Raw genomic sequence first — 16,399 nt, 5'->3', positions numbered from 1 at the left:
TTTGTCTTTTTGTCTTAATTCATCTCAAAATATTGGCATATTTTTCTATGCAAGAGATATAAAATGTAACAAAATCTGCAAACTACTGCTTATGATTTTATTACTTAAAAATCAATCATGAAAAAAGCCTATTTGTTTACTAATAAGTCAGACCTTTTTTTCATCTAGTGATGTTTCCTCACCCTCACCCTTTCGATGATGTACTGTAGTGGACTTCTAATACCATTTAAACAATAACCAATTAATAAAAACAACAGATGTTGTAGGCTAAAATATCACAATAAAAATGTAATTTGCTTATTATCTATTATCTATTGGGTATAGTATTGCTCATGATTCCTAGGCAAAGGTAAGCAGCAACAACACAAACATAATTTCAATTTATATTTAAAATCAACAATGCAATGTTTTATGATGGCATCATGGTTATAATACTGCAATTAACATTCTTCTCATGTCTTGCAAGATTAAGTACTGTTGAAATAATGGACATCATTCTGTGGAAAGATGATGTCTTACATCTGCAGTGTGTTGGAAAAATCAGAAAGCAATGTAAGTAAAAACTACATGTCTTATCTTCGTATTTATTATTTAAACCATACGCTCTATTTGTGCACCCTTTTAGCCACTGTGTCATTTTTTCCCCCTCCAATATTGGGCCATTTTTTTCTAGTGCCATTTTCTAGTATCCCTCAGGATGATAATTGAATTCTGATAGAATTCAAAAAATGAACAATGAATCTATAGGATAAAACTATTACAGTATTTTCTATTTGCATATTAAATATCTGCTTACAATAACTATTTAAAAGTAAGACATTAGGGGCGGCATAATTTAAATTAGGGTACATTACAGTATCTGTACTGACTGTATACACTATTTATTTAGACAATACTGGTATCTACTATTGTATCTACTGTTCGGTCAATTTACTGATATCTAATATAGTACCTATAGTGATGTATTAATATACAGTACACTACTCATATGTATGACAGTATCCATAGTGGCTGTATTGATATTTACTACCTTGTCAACTAATATGTTTGACAGTATCTATAGTATCTAATGTGCTGCCCATTGTGTTGGATTGTCAATGCAACCCTCTTCTCCCACTCTTTACACACTGATAGCAACACCGCAGAAGAAATGCTAGCACATTGAACACAGTTTATAACACATTTATAACACATTTTATTAGTGGTCAGAAACTCGTAAATAACTCATGAAAGAATAAAGTTACGTTAAAACCAAGCACACCAATGTTTTTCTTGTGAAATTCCCAATGACTTTGATGTGTCACATGACCCTTTTCCTATTGAAAAAACAAACGTTGGATCCAAAATGGCCGACTTTAAAATGGCCACCATGGTCACCACCCATCTTGTAAAGTTTTCCCCCTCACATATACTAATTTGCCACAAACAGGAAGTTAATATCACCAACCATTCCCATTTCATTAAGGTGTATCCATATAAATGGCCCACCCTGTATATCACCTAAATAGTGGCTGTGTGACATTTATGACAGTATCTATAATGATTGTGTTCTATTACACTACACATCTATTACATTGACTGTAGTAATATATAATATTAGATAGAATTAAAATGTTAATGTTTCAGAGCTCATGTTACTAACAAGTAGCTCTTGTTAGTAGCTCATTACCCTGTAATGATGTTGCCTTATAGCATCGCTCAAGGTCTTTATCCCTGACAAGTAGTATATAACAAAGATGATGGCACAATAATGATCTCAAGAGATGCGTTATTTATATTGAAGAAGCAGGGAAAGAAGCCATAGTACTGTATTTCATGACCTTGTGAGCCCATTGGTTTGGTTGATAATCCATTTCCATAAAGAGTAAGGCAGGATTTACAGAGAATGCAATATATAACTTCTTTGCTCCTCAGCTGCCTGTGTCTCTATCTGACAGAAGATTGTCAGCACTTTACGATCCTTTTCTCTTCTGTCGTTAAGGTAAGAATCATTTTATTTTTTCCCCGTGGTTTCCATCCATTTTATCCGTCCCATCTTTTGTGCAGACTTACATCAGTCTTACATTATTTCTATATAATTGTAGTTTCTGATGGTAGTGCACTTACACATTATAACTCCAAAATGATGATCAAGGTATAATTAATAATAGTGCTAAATTAAATAGTATTTCATTTTTGACGAATGCTTAATTCATTTTCAAATATAAATATAAAGCTCTTGGTAAAAAGAAGTTGAATTTCAAAACATTGAGCTTGTTAAACATGTTTTGTGTATTTTAGGAAAGAGTGGATATAGAGAGAGACAGGATGCTGGCTTAATATACGGAGTGATGATGTGGCACTTTGAAAGTCTACACCTCCTTATGCAATAAATTATGAAAATGATACAGCAAAGTTTTACTTCATGTCAACACTCATACAGTATACTGTCATTTATAAAAGCCTGTTGGCAATAGTATATGTTACAAAAAGTGTGTGTTTTTAACTTAAAGCAAATAATAGAATGGCCATAAAAGTGCTTTAAATTGATTGCAAATATGTATAATTCATTATCTAATATATAAACGTAACTTCAACTGAAGAATAAAGCTAGCTCGTCTTTGTCTTCTCTAGCCTCTAAGAATAACCTCTCTTTCATACCCCAACAACTGTCTTTGCAGCTTCTTAAGTATGTAGATAAGGGGCAAGATGACCATCTGAACAGACCAAAGTAGTTAACTCAGTCATCAGTTAGACAGTCAGCCTTCTCAGTTGCTCCACAGAGGATAGATAAAGGCTAAGAATGGAGTCAGATGTGAAGGAATAAAGGACATGGAGTTATTTCTGAGCTCTACTCTAATGTCTTGGCCATCTCAAAGATGTTCCACAAGGCCTGGTTTGTCTCTTGGGCACGTCTAACAGTTGTGGTGTCACATTGCAGAGACCTTGCTAAGAAAATATCAGTCAAGGAGGGATTAGAGGCAAAGGCATACACACATCTCAGATTTAGAATCAGGGTTCTGGTGATGTGCATGTGATACTTTATAGACATGACTATTGGTAGATGACTTGGATGAACTTGAACATGAACTTGACCTTGCACGGTGCTTTGTACAATGTTTTCCTTGTTCCAGTTTAGATTTTCTCAGAAGTCAAGCTTCAAAATTTTCTCTTAAAAGGTTGAGAAGCTGAATTAGATCAAAAAAGATAATGAAAATGTAACTGGCATAAAATCACACTGAGGCTGAGTTAATGACTTATTTACCGTTGACAATTTCTTAATAATTAGATTATGCATAATAATAATTATTATACTGAATTGTCTAATATATCCTTGTCCAAGAATACATTATAAACATACAATATATGTGCTCTTTCTTTGTATTACTGTCATTAGGGAACAAAGACAAGCAGCCAACATGACTGAGTGAGTAATATTCTGAGTCATTCACTATGCTAAGAAGTAGTGCTCAATAATTTATCATTATGGGGACCTGATCTCATGAGAACTATGCACAAATTCGGTTTTGTCTGCATTCATATCAACTAAGTAAGGAAAGAATCAAATGGAAGTATAATCCAATGCATGTGAATCATCATAAATTACAATTTTACATAATACTTAACTTATAATTTTCATTAAAAATTAGTGCTATAATGTCACTACAGAATCAAGGAGACAAATACCTTATATATATATTTTTTTTTCTGGTAGACACAAAAAAATGTCCATGAGTCGGAAACACAGTATAAAGGTAAATATCTTTGTTTAGATTAACATGGCACTAGAATAAATCTTCTGATTGATTGTGTGTCTGGTAACTTCTATCTCCAGAGCTTAATGCTTCAGGTTGCAAGAGATTTGTTAGAAGTTGAAGCTGAAGAGAAAGTAAAAGAGAGGAAGACATACATGGATGAACACTGCCCTACTCTTTGTTTACCCAGCAGCAAGGAGGGGTTACAGGTACAAGTCAAAGTAGCTTTTCTTTTAAAATGATTTCATTATTTTATTAATATAGACACATAGATGCCCTGGCTTAACCTCTATGATGGACACTTCAAATTAAGCTTCTCTGAACGGACATGATTGAACACATCGGTTAACATGAACAAACCATTAACACAACAAAGAATCAATACAAAGGTCAGCTATAGGGCAACTAAAACTTTACTTCTTTGGAGACTGAGCTGGAATACACTGCTACATAGAATAACTGCTTGTATTCATTCTAGTCTATTATGACTAGATTTCAGTCAAATTAGAGACATTCTGTAATTGTTCCACTAATCTATTTAGATAGAATTTTAGTCATGTACCGAAAACATTGTATTTAATATCAGTATATTTTGCTAACATTCTTGCTTTAACGTTGCTTGATTTTAAAAACATTAAAAACATTTCAATAATTCTTTTTTTCTTTAATGAAAATTTTATGCAATTGTGTAAGATTGTCTGTCACACTTTAATGTAACTGTATAACATTAAAGGCTTTTGTGGGTGCTCTTTCTTTAGGAACCCTTAAAATATTCATTATATTTATAGTTATTTTTATTTAGCTGAGAGGAAAATATTCAGTTGTTTGGATTAAACACTTAAGCTTTTGCCAAAGGAACGACTAATGCTATAGAGTTAACATTTTATTCAACAGTGTAGGCTCTGTCTTGAACTATAATTATATATGTGATTTTATGTCCAATTTAATATTCCATGTTATTTGTTTTGGGCATTTTGTATTCTAGTCTAGATTAAATTATGGATTGCAGTCAGATGCTGTAGTGTAACATAGTCAACATTTTAATGCTATAATAAGACCTTGCTTAAAGTGTATCTATTAATACCCTCAGGCACTGTGCAAAGAGCTGCATGAAAAGATCATTGTTATTGATGAAGAACGTTACAATCTGGAAGTCAAAGCCAATATGGTTGTGGATGAAGTAAGTTATCTAATTGTGTTTTTTAATTTTTATCTCTTTAAATAGCAGATTTCTTAATGCTCAATTGATTAAATGTTCTCAAACGCATTCTCAATTTCTTTTTGTAAACAGGTTAAAGATTTGAGTATAAAAATTGTAGACCTAAAAGGCAAATTTAAGAAACCTCCTCTAAAGAAAGTACGTATGTCAGCTGATGCTATGCTTCAAGCTCTGCTCGGCTCCAAACACAAGGTGAACCTGGACCTGAGGGCCAACCTGAAACAAGTGAAGAAGGAGGTCAAGGAGGAGGTGGGGTCTAGATCATCACCAGTTCATTTGATTATTATTTCTAACTGTCTCAGACGTACAGTACCAGATAAAAGTTGGGACACACCGTTCAGATGTTTGGACAAAAGTTTAAATTTATTTTCTATATTCTAGGACAACAGTGGATTTTCCTAAACTGAAATAATACATATGTAATTAGGTAATTAGGTAACAACAACAACAACAACAACAACAACAACAGCCAGTTGTTATTTTAAGACATGAAGGTCAACTTTTCTGAGATAGTTCTTGCAAAAACAGTATTGTCAAGTGCATTTTCAAAACCCATCACGAAAACCTTCACAGGAAAACGAGACCAAAACTTACCTCTGCTGCAGAGAGAAGTTGATTTAGAGTTACCAGCCTCAGAAAATTACTAATTAACAGCATCTCAGAAGGCTTTACAGAGCATAAGTAGCAGAAACATATCAATATCTACTGTTCAAATTATTGCATATTTTGTTTTACAATATAAAAAGAAATAAAATATCAGGAAAGACCATGGAATTAGAAGGTGTGCCCGAACTTTTGACTGGTAGTGTAGATTATAAAGTTGTCTTTTGTCTTTGGTGCCCCAATGGTAGTATATTATATAACCATCTATTCACTTTTCTTTATTCTTTCACAGGATAAGGAATTACGTGATGTTGGTGACTGGCGTAAAAGTATTGAAGACAAGGCTGGCATGGGTGGAAGAAAAAAGATGTTTGAGACTGAGTCTTGAATGCACTGACTAGACATTTGACTAGACATCAGTTTGACAATGTTAAACTAGTTCCACTTTGCCAGTAGTTATGTCACAAATGACTCAATATATCTACATAATTCACAGATAAACTGTCCTGTGAATGTTTTTCTCCTTTTTTTTTTTTTTAAAGAAATGGTCTGTTCCTATCTATAACCAGCATTGTGCTTTAACTTCAATCTCTTTGTAAAGACGTTTACCAAATAAAGGCCTTATGTTAAAAAAAAATCATTTTATAGGTTAATTATTATATAAAAACCTTTCTGCTTTGTTGTCAACGATTTTTTTAGTCAGAAAGGTAAGTCATTTCTGACAAAGCATATCGGTTACTTAAAGTAATCATCTGAAATGTAAAAGAAAATAAGACTTAACAAGTATGTGATATTTGTTTAACCATATTTTTTGTTATAAACAGATATAGATCAGATCGCTTTGGATTAGAGGTAAGTACGCAATGCTTAAGCCAAAATGTATTTATATACTAACATACACTAGAGTGTGCTGTCCATCCTGCTTATGGAGCTCTGTCCTCTAAGAGACGTTATCTCTAATTGTAAAACAACACAAAGCTAATAATTGTTTTTAAAGGTACTAACTTGCCCAGATAAATATTAAAATTTAAACTAACTCACTAAGACGAGAATAGGTAATAATGCTAACAGTGAGTTCCATCATTATCCTTATACACTTTTAATTAAAAAAAATATTCGTACATATGGAACATTTGTACAGTTCCTGAGACCATAAATCTTAGCTCACAACAGAAAATTAACAAAGTACATAAGTCATAAAATAAGAAAAACGTCTTAAACAGTGAGTTATTTATACTGTAGTTGAAGGGAGGGGTTAAGGTTAGAGTTTCATATGCATGCTGATCTGTTGGTCTGAGCGGCACACCAATTCCATAAAGAGAGATGTGGTGTTCTGCTGAGCCATCATACAATGTCATTAAAACCCCCATGGTGTTTCAGTAGCCTGTGGCAGTCTCTCTGGATCTTACTTGCTGCCTTCTTCTCTTAGGTGAGAACCTCTCATCTGTCTTCCTGAGTCCAGCTTTTTTCTCTTTAGCAACAGATGGATATTACGGATTTGGACAGTATTTTTTCCCCTTTGGAACCTAATGACAAACACCCTCTCCTGAGATCTTCCTGAAAGCAATGGCAAATTTTAATCTGATCTGCAATAACAGAAGAATTGTGTTGTGTGTTAAATGGGTTTTTGCGATGTTGCGGCCCAGTCATTTCACTAATATTTGGTGATGTGGTAACTATACAGTGGCCATTGCAATAATAAAGATTTATATACTTTATTATTGCTGACAATTTTTAGTTCATTATTTAATGAGCTTACAAGATTGTTCTTGTAAATTAAACAATAATATCCCAGCTGTGTCTAAATGAGCTTAAAATGAAAGCTTTTGAAATGTATTTAAAATGTATTTAATTATATATATATATATATATATATATATATATATATATATATATATATATATATATATATATATATATATATAATACCAACTAATCAATATATGTTAAAATTTAAATAGTCAGTGTGGAATAAATGTATTATGTGTTACCAAAAAATAACAATATATTTTAGTTTAACATTTATGGTTTATAGATTTATATGCATTGCTTGATGCTTTACTATGTGATAAGATGATTTAGATCATTCTGAAACCTTATACTTGAGTGAAGATTTGCAAATGTTGCAAATGTTCTTGCTTGGTACGTGTGCTGTAGCTATCAGTTATCAGTGTATATGTCAGCCTGTAAAATGTATAAAATACATATCCTGTATCATGTTTTCATGATGAAACTAAGAATATACCATTAATAGCGGTCTGATGTAGATGTAAAAAGGATGTATTTGCAGCTCTCATTCTGTACAGCTCATTTACAGATCTCTTTGTTTTCCTTAATTAGGAAAACTGAATTAATGGTTATTAGTAATAATTCATAACATATTTGAGCCAGTTAGGATTTCTTCACGTATGTGGTTAGTGGCCATTTGTATAAGATCGCCAATTCTCAAATGTCAGGATTAATAGCAGATGCCAAGGTGTGAAGTTATAAATGTGTCCTTGAAGACAAGCATATCGCCGTAAGAGGCATAAGGAACAGCTGACCTCTAAGACTCACTAGCCTAACTTTATTTAGAAGGGATTTACATTCTGAGGACATGCTTCTCTAGTTTGTCATATATTAGTTTCCAGAGAAAATCAACACCATGTAGCCAAGTAGACCAAGGCATAGAGAGTTTGAGTTTCACTCATAGCTGACATCTAGATGATTGGTTAGATAAATGCTTTTCAATTGGTATAGAATGAAGAATGTCAGTTGGCTTGATAAGACATAAGAAAAATAAAGTATAAACCAGATCTGCTAATTATATTTCCTAACTTGCTTATTTCATCAAGGAAAGTCTTTGTCAGTCAAACTTTTCATAAAAAGGGGAAATCAGAAGTAATCTCTGAATGAACATTAACCCTCACACCTAGAACAGAGAATAAAACTGTATATAAAAAAATAATAATTCTAACAAATGCAACATCTTTTCACAGGACCTGAAGCCAACAAGAAAGCAGGATGTCTGAGTAAGTTTTCTAACATACATATGTGTGTGTCTTTTTAATATATGATGACAAGACAGTTTGCAAGAACTATTTCAGCGTTCAAACTTTTTGACTGGTACAGTACCCGGCGAAAGTTTGGATACAGGATATGTTATATATGTTATATTAAAATGTCTTGTTTTAACAATACCTATACATGAACATTTATTTCCTTATTATTCACACATCATAATAAATTTAATGTACAGTAAGTTCAGCCCTGAAATAATGCAGACATATTTCACAACATAATGCGCATAATTTATTACAACATATTATTCTGCAACTTTACAGACATTTTCTTTAATATTTTTTTTAATTACACACCTTTTCTAAAAGATATTTTTTCATTTTTCCCTCCAATGAACAGAAAAAAGATGTCATCGAGTCGGAAGCATCAGCTTAAGGTTGATCAGCATTGCATTTTTTAAAATCACTATACTCCTGTGCTTTTATTTTTATCAAAAATTAAACTCAATGTTTCACCTGTGTTCCCAGAGCTTGATGCTTTCCATTGCTAAAGGTCTCCTAGAAGCTGAAGCAGTTGCAGCAGAGGCCACAAGGGCTCAATATATGGAGGAGACTTGTCCACCACTGAGCTTCCCAGGATCTATGGCAGACCTTCAGGTGGATTACCATGAATTTTCTTTTTTTACTGTTTTAAGTATTTTTATTATGACAGATAGAAAGCACCTAATTTTCTAGAGACACCTAGAAAGCATTCGGTTGTATATTTAACATATAGTGTGTATGCATTTGTAAAGTCGAAATGCATGATTATGATTTGCACACATGATTTTTATGAACGATGGATTGCAGGAGCTGGTCAAGAAGCTCCATGCAAAGATTGACAAAATAGATGAGGAGCGATACGACTTGGAAAGCAAAGTCACCAAGTCAAACAAAGAGGTATGACTGCTCTTCTACTTAAAAAAAAAAAAAAAAAGTGACTGTAGCATGTTATCCTCAGCTGTGCGTCAAATACGGTGTGGTCTATTTGCATGGAGCAGATTGATGACCTGAAAATTAAAGTTCAAGACCTGCAAGGGAAGTTCAAGAAACCAGCTTTGAAGAAGGTGCGCATGTCTGCAGACTCTATGCTTCAGGCTCTGCTTGGCTCCAAACACAAGGTGAACCTGGACCTGAGAGCCAACCTGAAACAAGTAAAGAAAGAAGTCAAAGAAGAGGTGGGTATAAAATCAGGTTTTAAAAGGAACATCTTGGTTTTGTTCTGGAAGCTCTGTCACTAAGACAAATTCCTTGTACGTGCAAGCGTACTTGGCAATAAAACTCTTTTTGATTCTGATTCTGATTCTAAGATAATAAAAAACTTAGTGACTTGGTATCAAATGTTTTATTTTTTACTGTTTTATACAGTCTGCAGAACAAGTTGGTGACTGGCGTAAGAACATTGAGGATAAGGCCGGTATGGATGGCAGGAAGAAGATGTTCGAGACCTCCTAATTACCACAAAGCACGATGCAGCTGTTTTTAGTTGTTTTTAACTAGAAAAGCAGGCAGTGTACTTTTGTTTGTTATTGCCACAAATAGGCCATCATTCTTTTATATATGACCTAAGGATATCTTTTAAACATAAAATCACTTATTTTGTTCCTGTCTGCTAAATAGTAAGTACTGTACAAACATGCTTCAAGTGAAAAATAAATATCTGAAGTGTTTTAACGATTAATGTAGTTTGTCTGAATCTGTGCTGTTGGTTTTAATATGTCTCTGACATTTAAGGACCAAAATGGAAATACAAGAATTTGAAACTGTAAACTTTTGAGTGTGTCGACGTTGCCAAACCCAGCACTGAGAAGTATACATGTTGGGCTTTTACCTGCTCTAACACACCTGAATAACCTCATCAAAGGCTTGAGTTTAATTTAGGTGAATCAGAATAGGTAAAAAAACTAAACAAAATATATACTAACTGGTAGCCATCGCTCTAGGAGGTCTGAATGCTCCTAACAAGTATTGTTTGTATACAGTATGTATGACGAAAATGATAGTCATTTGAACCACCGGAAGGAAGGACAGTTCATTTCTTCATGCAAAATATGAACGAGGCTCTGGAAGGTTTCTCAATTAATCAAGGCTTAACAAGCATTTCAGCAAGTTGTCAGGTAAGTTATCTTTGAATCTGTGTCAGAGCTCATCTCTTTCCACTCTACCTGGTGTGCCAAATGTCTCTGTCAATGTCAGTTGACACTTAATCTTTTTATCATACACTAATCACATGCCAAAGCATGATAATCTTGTTGTTGGCGAGTTCATTTAAACCCCATCAAAAGCTAGCCACTGCATGTAGTTGGGACGCTCAACTGATGGTAATGGATACTTGTGACTCGTTTTTAATAGTGCTGCAGAGACGCTGGAGAAAACATCTGGTAAAGACATGAACACTCCTGAGCAGGTCTTAGAGAAGATGCGAAGGGAAACACTGACATCTATTGGTCAGGTCTGGAACTACAGGTATGAGTCTTACAGTCTTGTTTGCTTATAGAGCATGTAGACATTCATTAGTAATTTAAGTTATTATTTTTATTCTTACTTTACATTAGTTACGGATGGATGATATTAAATTAAGTTCTTTTTTTTTATGAAAAAAATGTAGTAACCTGCATTTAATGGGTATAAACACCCATCATGAAAAGTTCCATTGAAAAATCTGATTAAAGGTATACCATAGAATTGGTTACAATAAAAACACTGCTCTGTTGGAAACTAAACATAGACTTCATGGTAATAGAGCAGTCTTGCACCATTCCTCTGTTTTATTTTCTGCTCCAAGTAAATGGTATTTCTACTTTATATCTTCCATGATTTGACAATACAGTTTTAAATACAGCTCTGTCTTACTTAACCCCCACCAGAAAACTTGCACATTGACTTGTGTATTTTTTGGCTTGTGTATTACTTAATTATAAAAACATAGACAAAAAAGAAATAATGTGCTACAAACAAAACCCAAGGAAAACCATGTAAAATAAGTGCACACAAGAAATCCAGACAAAAAAAAAATTCTCACTCTCATTACCCTCAATAAAATTCACTTTTTCATAAACTACCAACACTACCAACAGTATGTGCCAACACTACCAACACTTTTTCTTTTCATCCAGAAACATAGTTTATCCCATTCTTATTAGCAACATGTCACACCAACAAACATAATTTAAGAACACAACCACTCGATAAACTGGTACATTTGTTACAGGTACAGATAAGCATTAGTTAAAATATTTCCTTCATCTTATATCTTGCTTAAAAAAAAAAAACCTTTACTTAATCAATGTATGTAGATAGCACTTTATCCTGAATATGGGGTCACGGGGGCTTTGGAGCCTATACCAGGAGACAGGCATGAAGCAGCATACACCGTGGAGGGGGTGCCAATGCATTTATTGGTACACACATACACAAACTCATTCACACACTATGGGCATTTTGGTAATGCTGATTAGTCTAATCTGCATGTGTCTCCAGCCAGAGTACCCGGAGAAAACCCACCAAGCACGAGGAGAACATGCAAACTCCATGCACACAGAGGTCGGAATTGAACCTAGGTGGGAAACAAACCCAGACCCTGAAGGTGCAAGGCGACAGAGCCCTATGCTGTCCTGAGGTAACTACAGTGCCGTCTTCCCTACTGCACTCTATTTATTTATTTCACTGCAAAAGGTCCCACCTCCAACTCTGGGATTGGCTGATAGGGAATACTACCAACAAGTCACTGTGTCTAAAAATTACCAGCATGTGAATAAATAAAAATAGCTCCTTCCAACTCCACACACATTTTAGCCAGGTTCTGCATTACGGCTAGAGAGTGCACTAGCTTGGAGTGACCCTTTGAGGGCACTGTTTAACTTAAAGACTGCCTTTCCAGCCTGAGAGATAGACCACACAACAACATGCTTCATGAAACTGGTTGAAATGTAGAAAGAGACCACAGAAGATGTGTCTTAAATCTAAGTCGTATAATGTGAGCAGTCTGAAATAAGGCTTAATAAGCATTCCTTTGGAAAGACGGATCTTTGTTATTTAAAATACTTCTATCAGATTCTTTTTCAGAGAGAAATACTCTGTTGTATGGTTTGTCTTGCATGCATGAGGGAAGCTTTAAGGATGACTCAGTGGGACAACTGGGAAACATTTAAGAATTTTTCATTTGTCCATTTGTTTGTGGGGTAGAATGCCAATAAATATTTTCTCTCAGAGCCAGGGTTTTCTAGTCTTTTAGACTTTGTGTCATTACGAGCACCCTAAAATATCTTTCAGTTAACCCCTATGTGAAGGATCGAAGTGGAGTTTTAGAAAATTAGAAAGAGTAGCCATTCTTGATCTTAATGACAGTTGTGGATTCCATGTTCTCTTTAGCAGGGATTTCGAAAGAAAACACTAACTATTGCAGTGATATTTTAAAGACTCTCACAGAATTAATAGTGGTTGCAGTATACTACAACAGTACACACTGAAAATCAGGGCTAACCTATTTCTGAGCTGTTAAAAAATATAAAATTTTAACAGACTTACATTAATATATTATACCATGGTTGGAGGAATCTGTTAATTTTGTCAGTAATCGTCATTTGTAAAACATAATTTATTGAAATTAACATATGATCTTCACTTGCCAGGATATTTTTAAGTGAAGTGATTAGATGAGATTGGATGCGGAGTGTATTTCGAGCTACTGGCACACTAATGGCTTTGCTCTTATTACCATAAACAGGGTGGGAGGTTTTTCTTTTATAGGTCCATGCCAGCCTTATATACGATTAGCAACCAGTAATTGGGGGCCAGTGGCTTGCTTCCCTGAACCATTTCTCCATCAAGCCAGTCCACTGCCACGACCTTTCTTATAGGTGAGAGTAAAGTGCGTTATACACTTTCCTTTGACTGCGGTTTATAATTCACCTTTACTATAAAATTCTGTGTGGTTTCTGCTCTTGTTGATGGATTGTTGGGCAATTAGTGATAACATGAGAGATACCAATGTTGCTACTACTATGTATTGTTTTAACCTCATGGCAACACAATCTTTTTTTTCAGTTTTGTATCTGTATGCATAATGGACATAAAAGAACAAAAATGTTTTAAATGGTGAATATTTGTACCTTTGGCCACAGAAAAACTTAGAATTGAAGATCAAAAAGTTAGCATGATTAATGCTTAGCCGTGTTTTAAATGATAAACTGTATGATAGATTTTTTTTTTTTTACTATCTTTTTTGGTTTCATTTTGTTTACCTTTTCACAAACATTTAGTGGCAGGTTTGTGCAGACCTGCTGTAGTGTGCCTGATTGAAATGCCTTGTAATAATAATGGACAGATTTCCAAGCTGTAATTTAAGGACTTTCACAGAAATGTTAAATGTTGTTCAATACTGTACTTAGAGTATAGATGTATCACTGTAACTTAGCAGCAGCCCTATGTCCGTATCACTGACTCGGCTGGTTTAGCAGATTTATGGCCGTGGCTCTGTGTATAGCATGCAGGTATCTGCCAAAATCAAAGGTCCAGAAAAAGTTTGTGGAATATGATAAGCGCTGGCTTGATTAATGTTAGCATGCTGGTGATGATGGAGCCTGGGTCAAGTGCTCCTCTTGCAGCCATCTGTAGAGATTGTTCCAGAAGCTAAGGCTGGACATTAGATATCGAATGTTGAAACAGATTCGATGAGATTCCAAGAAGCCACAGCATACTTGTAGGTGTAATACAGATACATCTGGAGGATCTTGAATACTTAAACACATGTATTTCAGATAGTTGTTTTTGGGTGAAACCTCTGGGGCAAGTCATTCACAGCAATTACGCAGTGAGTGAGAGATAGAGTGGAAGAGAGAGGCACTTCGCAATAAAAAAAAAATGAAATAATTAAAATGCTGTTTTTTTGTATGTTTTTGTAGAGTGGGGAATAAAAAGAAGCAGCCAAGATGTCGGAGTATGTATTATTTTGCTTATTTACCCAAATTTACTTTTAATCCTACATAGGTTCCACTTAGGGCCCTAAAGATTTCCTTATCTGTTAAATTATTTAAAGAATTTTGAAACAATCCAAAGAATAAAGGACACTTCTTTTTTTAGCATATGTATATCAGCATATATATTGATTGACAAGTTGTGTATGCTTTCTCCAATGTTTTGTTCATACAGAAAAAAGATGACATCAAGCCGCAGGCATGCCCTCAAGGTAGAAAATTGTAATCCTTGAGCTATACTTTAATTTTAAAAACAAGAATATGTTGTTTAATGAAATAATAACACTGACTGTAATGAACATATTATCAAAGTCTATTTTCTTCCTCACAGAGCTTGATGCTTTCAATAGCTAAGGGCTTGATTGAGAAGGAAATCAAGCAGTCTGCAGCTGACAAAATTGCCCACATGGCACAGAATTGCTCTGAGCCCTCCTACCCACACTCAGTGCAGGAGCTGCAGGTGCGTCATCTTTACTCTCTAACACCCAGCCAACTCTTAAGACTTGTTTATTGTATTTTGATACTTAAAGACATTTTCCTGATTCCTCTAACATAGAGTTTAATGTCGCTGAAGTTTTGCTTAGAAAGAACCAACATCAATGTATGGAGGTGAATTTTGAAAAAAAAACAAAAAAACATCTTTAATTATTTTTAGTTCAATGTTTGTAAAATCTTAGACATAACTTGAAAATTAGGGGAAATGATTGGTTGCTTCATCAGTATGTACATCAATGTAAAGATTTAATTAGCTCTTTGTTAAAGTATGTGACAGTGTTGTTAAGATAGTGTAGGGATGTAAAGGCTGGAATGTTTAAATGTATTAGCTCAATTTAAATAGATTTATATAAATCATACAGCACACATTAGTTTTTATTTTACACTATTTGAAATGATCCTATGTGATTTATATCAAAACCTTCTACATTTAAAACCCTGCAGTAAGCTTTTAAGAAAAAAATAGACTTTTTGAAATCTTTAAATGCAATTTGTCGTTAGGAGCTGTGCAAAAAACTACACCATGATATTGACAAGGTCGATGAGGAGAGATACGACTTGGAGTCCAAAATAGCAAAAGGAGATAAAGAGGTATATTTGTCTTTTGATGTTTCTGTGCATTTTTATAACCTTGTACAACCTTGATTGTATCGGATTGAATCATAATCTGGCAATGGGTTCTTGTATGGATGTAGATTGAGGACCTAAAAATTAAGGTGATTGATCTGAAAGGCAAGTTCAAGAAACCCACCCTTAGAAAGGTGCGCATGTCTGCTGATCAGATGCTTCAGGCCCTGCTCGGCTCTAAACACAAGGTGTCTCTGGACCTGAGAGCCAACTTGAAACAAGTGAAGAAGGAGGTCAAAGAGGAGGTGGGATATATTTATCAGACAGAGTATTATGGAAAGTTTGGCCTATTTCTGTTTTTGTCAGTGAGTGAGATGGAATGAATGAAAATAGATTCTTCTGTGCTTTGAATGGTTTAATTCTGTTTTCATTTTATTGCACTTTTTTACCCAAACATACACATTGTCTATTTCACAGGCTACAGAGGTCGGTGACTGGCGTAAAAACATTGAGGACAAGGCTGGCATGGACGGCAGAAAGAAGATGTTTGAGGGCGAGGCCTAAATATTTGGACATTTCTTTGTTTATTTGCTCTGAACGCACTCTCCAGGATGTTGTAGAGTCTCACCATTTTGCAATAGTTGAATTGCTTTTTCTGGTGCCATTGCCTGTTACTTACATTTGTTTCATGCAGTATATTTGTTCTGAAGGGAAAATGTATTTCATTGCAGAGCCACTACCATTAAATGAATGGATATGGAACACCCA

The 16,399-nt window shown here is 34.4% G+C and overlaps 2 protein-coding genes across 7 annotated transcripts; both read left to right on the top strand.

Moving 5' to 3' along the window:
• The first annotated feature begins 1,885 nt into the window (after window positions 1-1,885).
• Window positions 1,886-6,209, top strand: tnni2a.2 (troponin I type 2a (skeletal, fast), tandem duplicate 2). 2 transcript variants are annotated; one of them, XM_053483758.1, is made up of 7 exons: window positions 1,886-1,954; window positions 3,345-3,406; window positions 3,695-3,734; window positions 3,815-3,943; window positions 4,825-4,914; window positions 5,026-5,202; window positions 5,849-6,209. In XM_053483758.1, the coding sequence occupies exons 1-7, from the start codon at window positions 1,886-1,888 to the stop codon at window positions 5,942-5,944; spliced, it is 663 nt and encodes a 220-aa protein (XP_053339733.1). In that variant the 3' UTR covers window positions 5,945-6,209. The 2 variants fall into 2 exon arrangements, with proteins under 2 accessions (XP_053339733.1, XP_053339726.1); XM_053483751.1 differs by having other exon boundaries at window positions 1,925-1,981; window positions 3,377-3,406; window positions 5,849-6,208.
• Window positions 6,210-6,912: 703 nt separating this feature from the next.
• Window positions 6,913-16,399, top strand: LOC128511114 (troponin I, fast skeletal muscle-like). 5 transcript variants are annotated; one of them, XM_053483791.1, is made up of 7 exons: window positions 6,913-6,985; window positions 8,535-8,567; window positions 8,956-8,992; window positions 9,084-9,212; window positions 9,405-9,494; window positions 9,596-9,772; window positions 9,963-10,271. In XM_053483791.1, exons 2-7 carry the CDS (start codon window positions 8,560-8,562, stop codon window positions 10,047-10,049), a joined length of 528 nt encoding a protein of 175 aa, XP_053339766.1. In that variant the 5' UTR covers window positions 6,913-6,985; window positions 8,535-8,559; the 3' UTR covers window positions 10,050-10,271. The 5 variants fall into 5 exon arrangements, with proteins under 5 accessions (XP_053339766.1, XP_053339791.1, XP_053339774.1 ...); XM_053483808.1 differs by lacking the exons at window positions 6,913-6,985; window positions 8,535-8,567; window positions 8,956-8,992; ... (2 more) ...; window positions 9,596-9,772; window positions 9,963-10,271 and adding exons at window positions 13,317-13,453; window positions 14,498-14,532; window positions 14,745-14,781; ... (2 more) ...; window positions 15,760-15,936; window positions 16,109-16,399; XM_053483816.1 differs by lacking the exons at window positions 6,913-6,985; window positions 8,535-8,567; window positions 9,963-10,271 and adding exons at window positions 13,673-13,681; window positions 16,109-16,399 and having other exon boundaries at window positions 8,948-8,992.

This window comes from Clarias gariepinus, chromosome 2 (assembly GCF_024256425.1).
Source record: "Clarias gariepinus isolate MV-2021 ecotype Netherlands chromosome 2, CGAR_prim_01v2, whole genome shotgun sequence".
Lineage (NCBI taxonomy): Eukaryota > Metazoa > Chordata > Actinopteri > Siluriformes > Clariidae > Clarias > Clarias gariepinus.
This window is presented reverse-complemented; position numbering and strand designations above follow the sequence as displayed.

Excerpts from the sequence above, each read along its gene's own strand:
- tnni2a.2 (XM_053483758.1), top strand. The coding sequence starts at position 1,886 with ATGCAATATATAACTTCTTTGCTCCTCAGCTGCCTGTGTCTCTATCTG. Across the intron at positions 4,915-5,025 it reads CCAATATGGTTGTGGATGAA|GTTAAAGATTTGAGTATAAA; the intron begins GTAAGTTATCTA and ends TTTTGTAAACAG. Across the intron at positions 5,203-5,848 it reads AGAAGGAGGTCAAGGAGGAG|GATAAGGAATTACGTGATGT; the intron begins GTGGGGTCTAGA and ends ATTCTTTCACAG.
- LOC128511114 (XM_053483816.1), top strand. The coding sequence starts at position 8,948 with ATGAACAGAAAAAAGATGTCATCGAGTCGGAAGCATCAGCTTAAG. Across the intron at positions 9,213-9,404 it reads GATCTATGGCAGACCTTCAG|GAGCTGGTCAAGAAGCTCCA; the intron begins GTGGATTACCAT and ends GATGGATTGCAG. Across the intron at positions 9,495-9,595 it reads TCACCAAGTCAAACAAAGAG|ATTGATGACCTGAAAATTAA; the intron begins GTATGACTGCTC and ends TGCATGGAGCAG.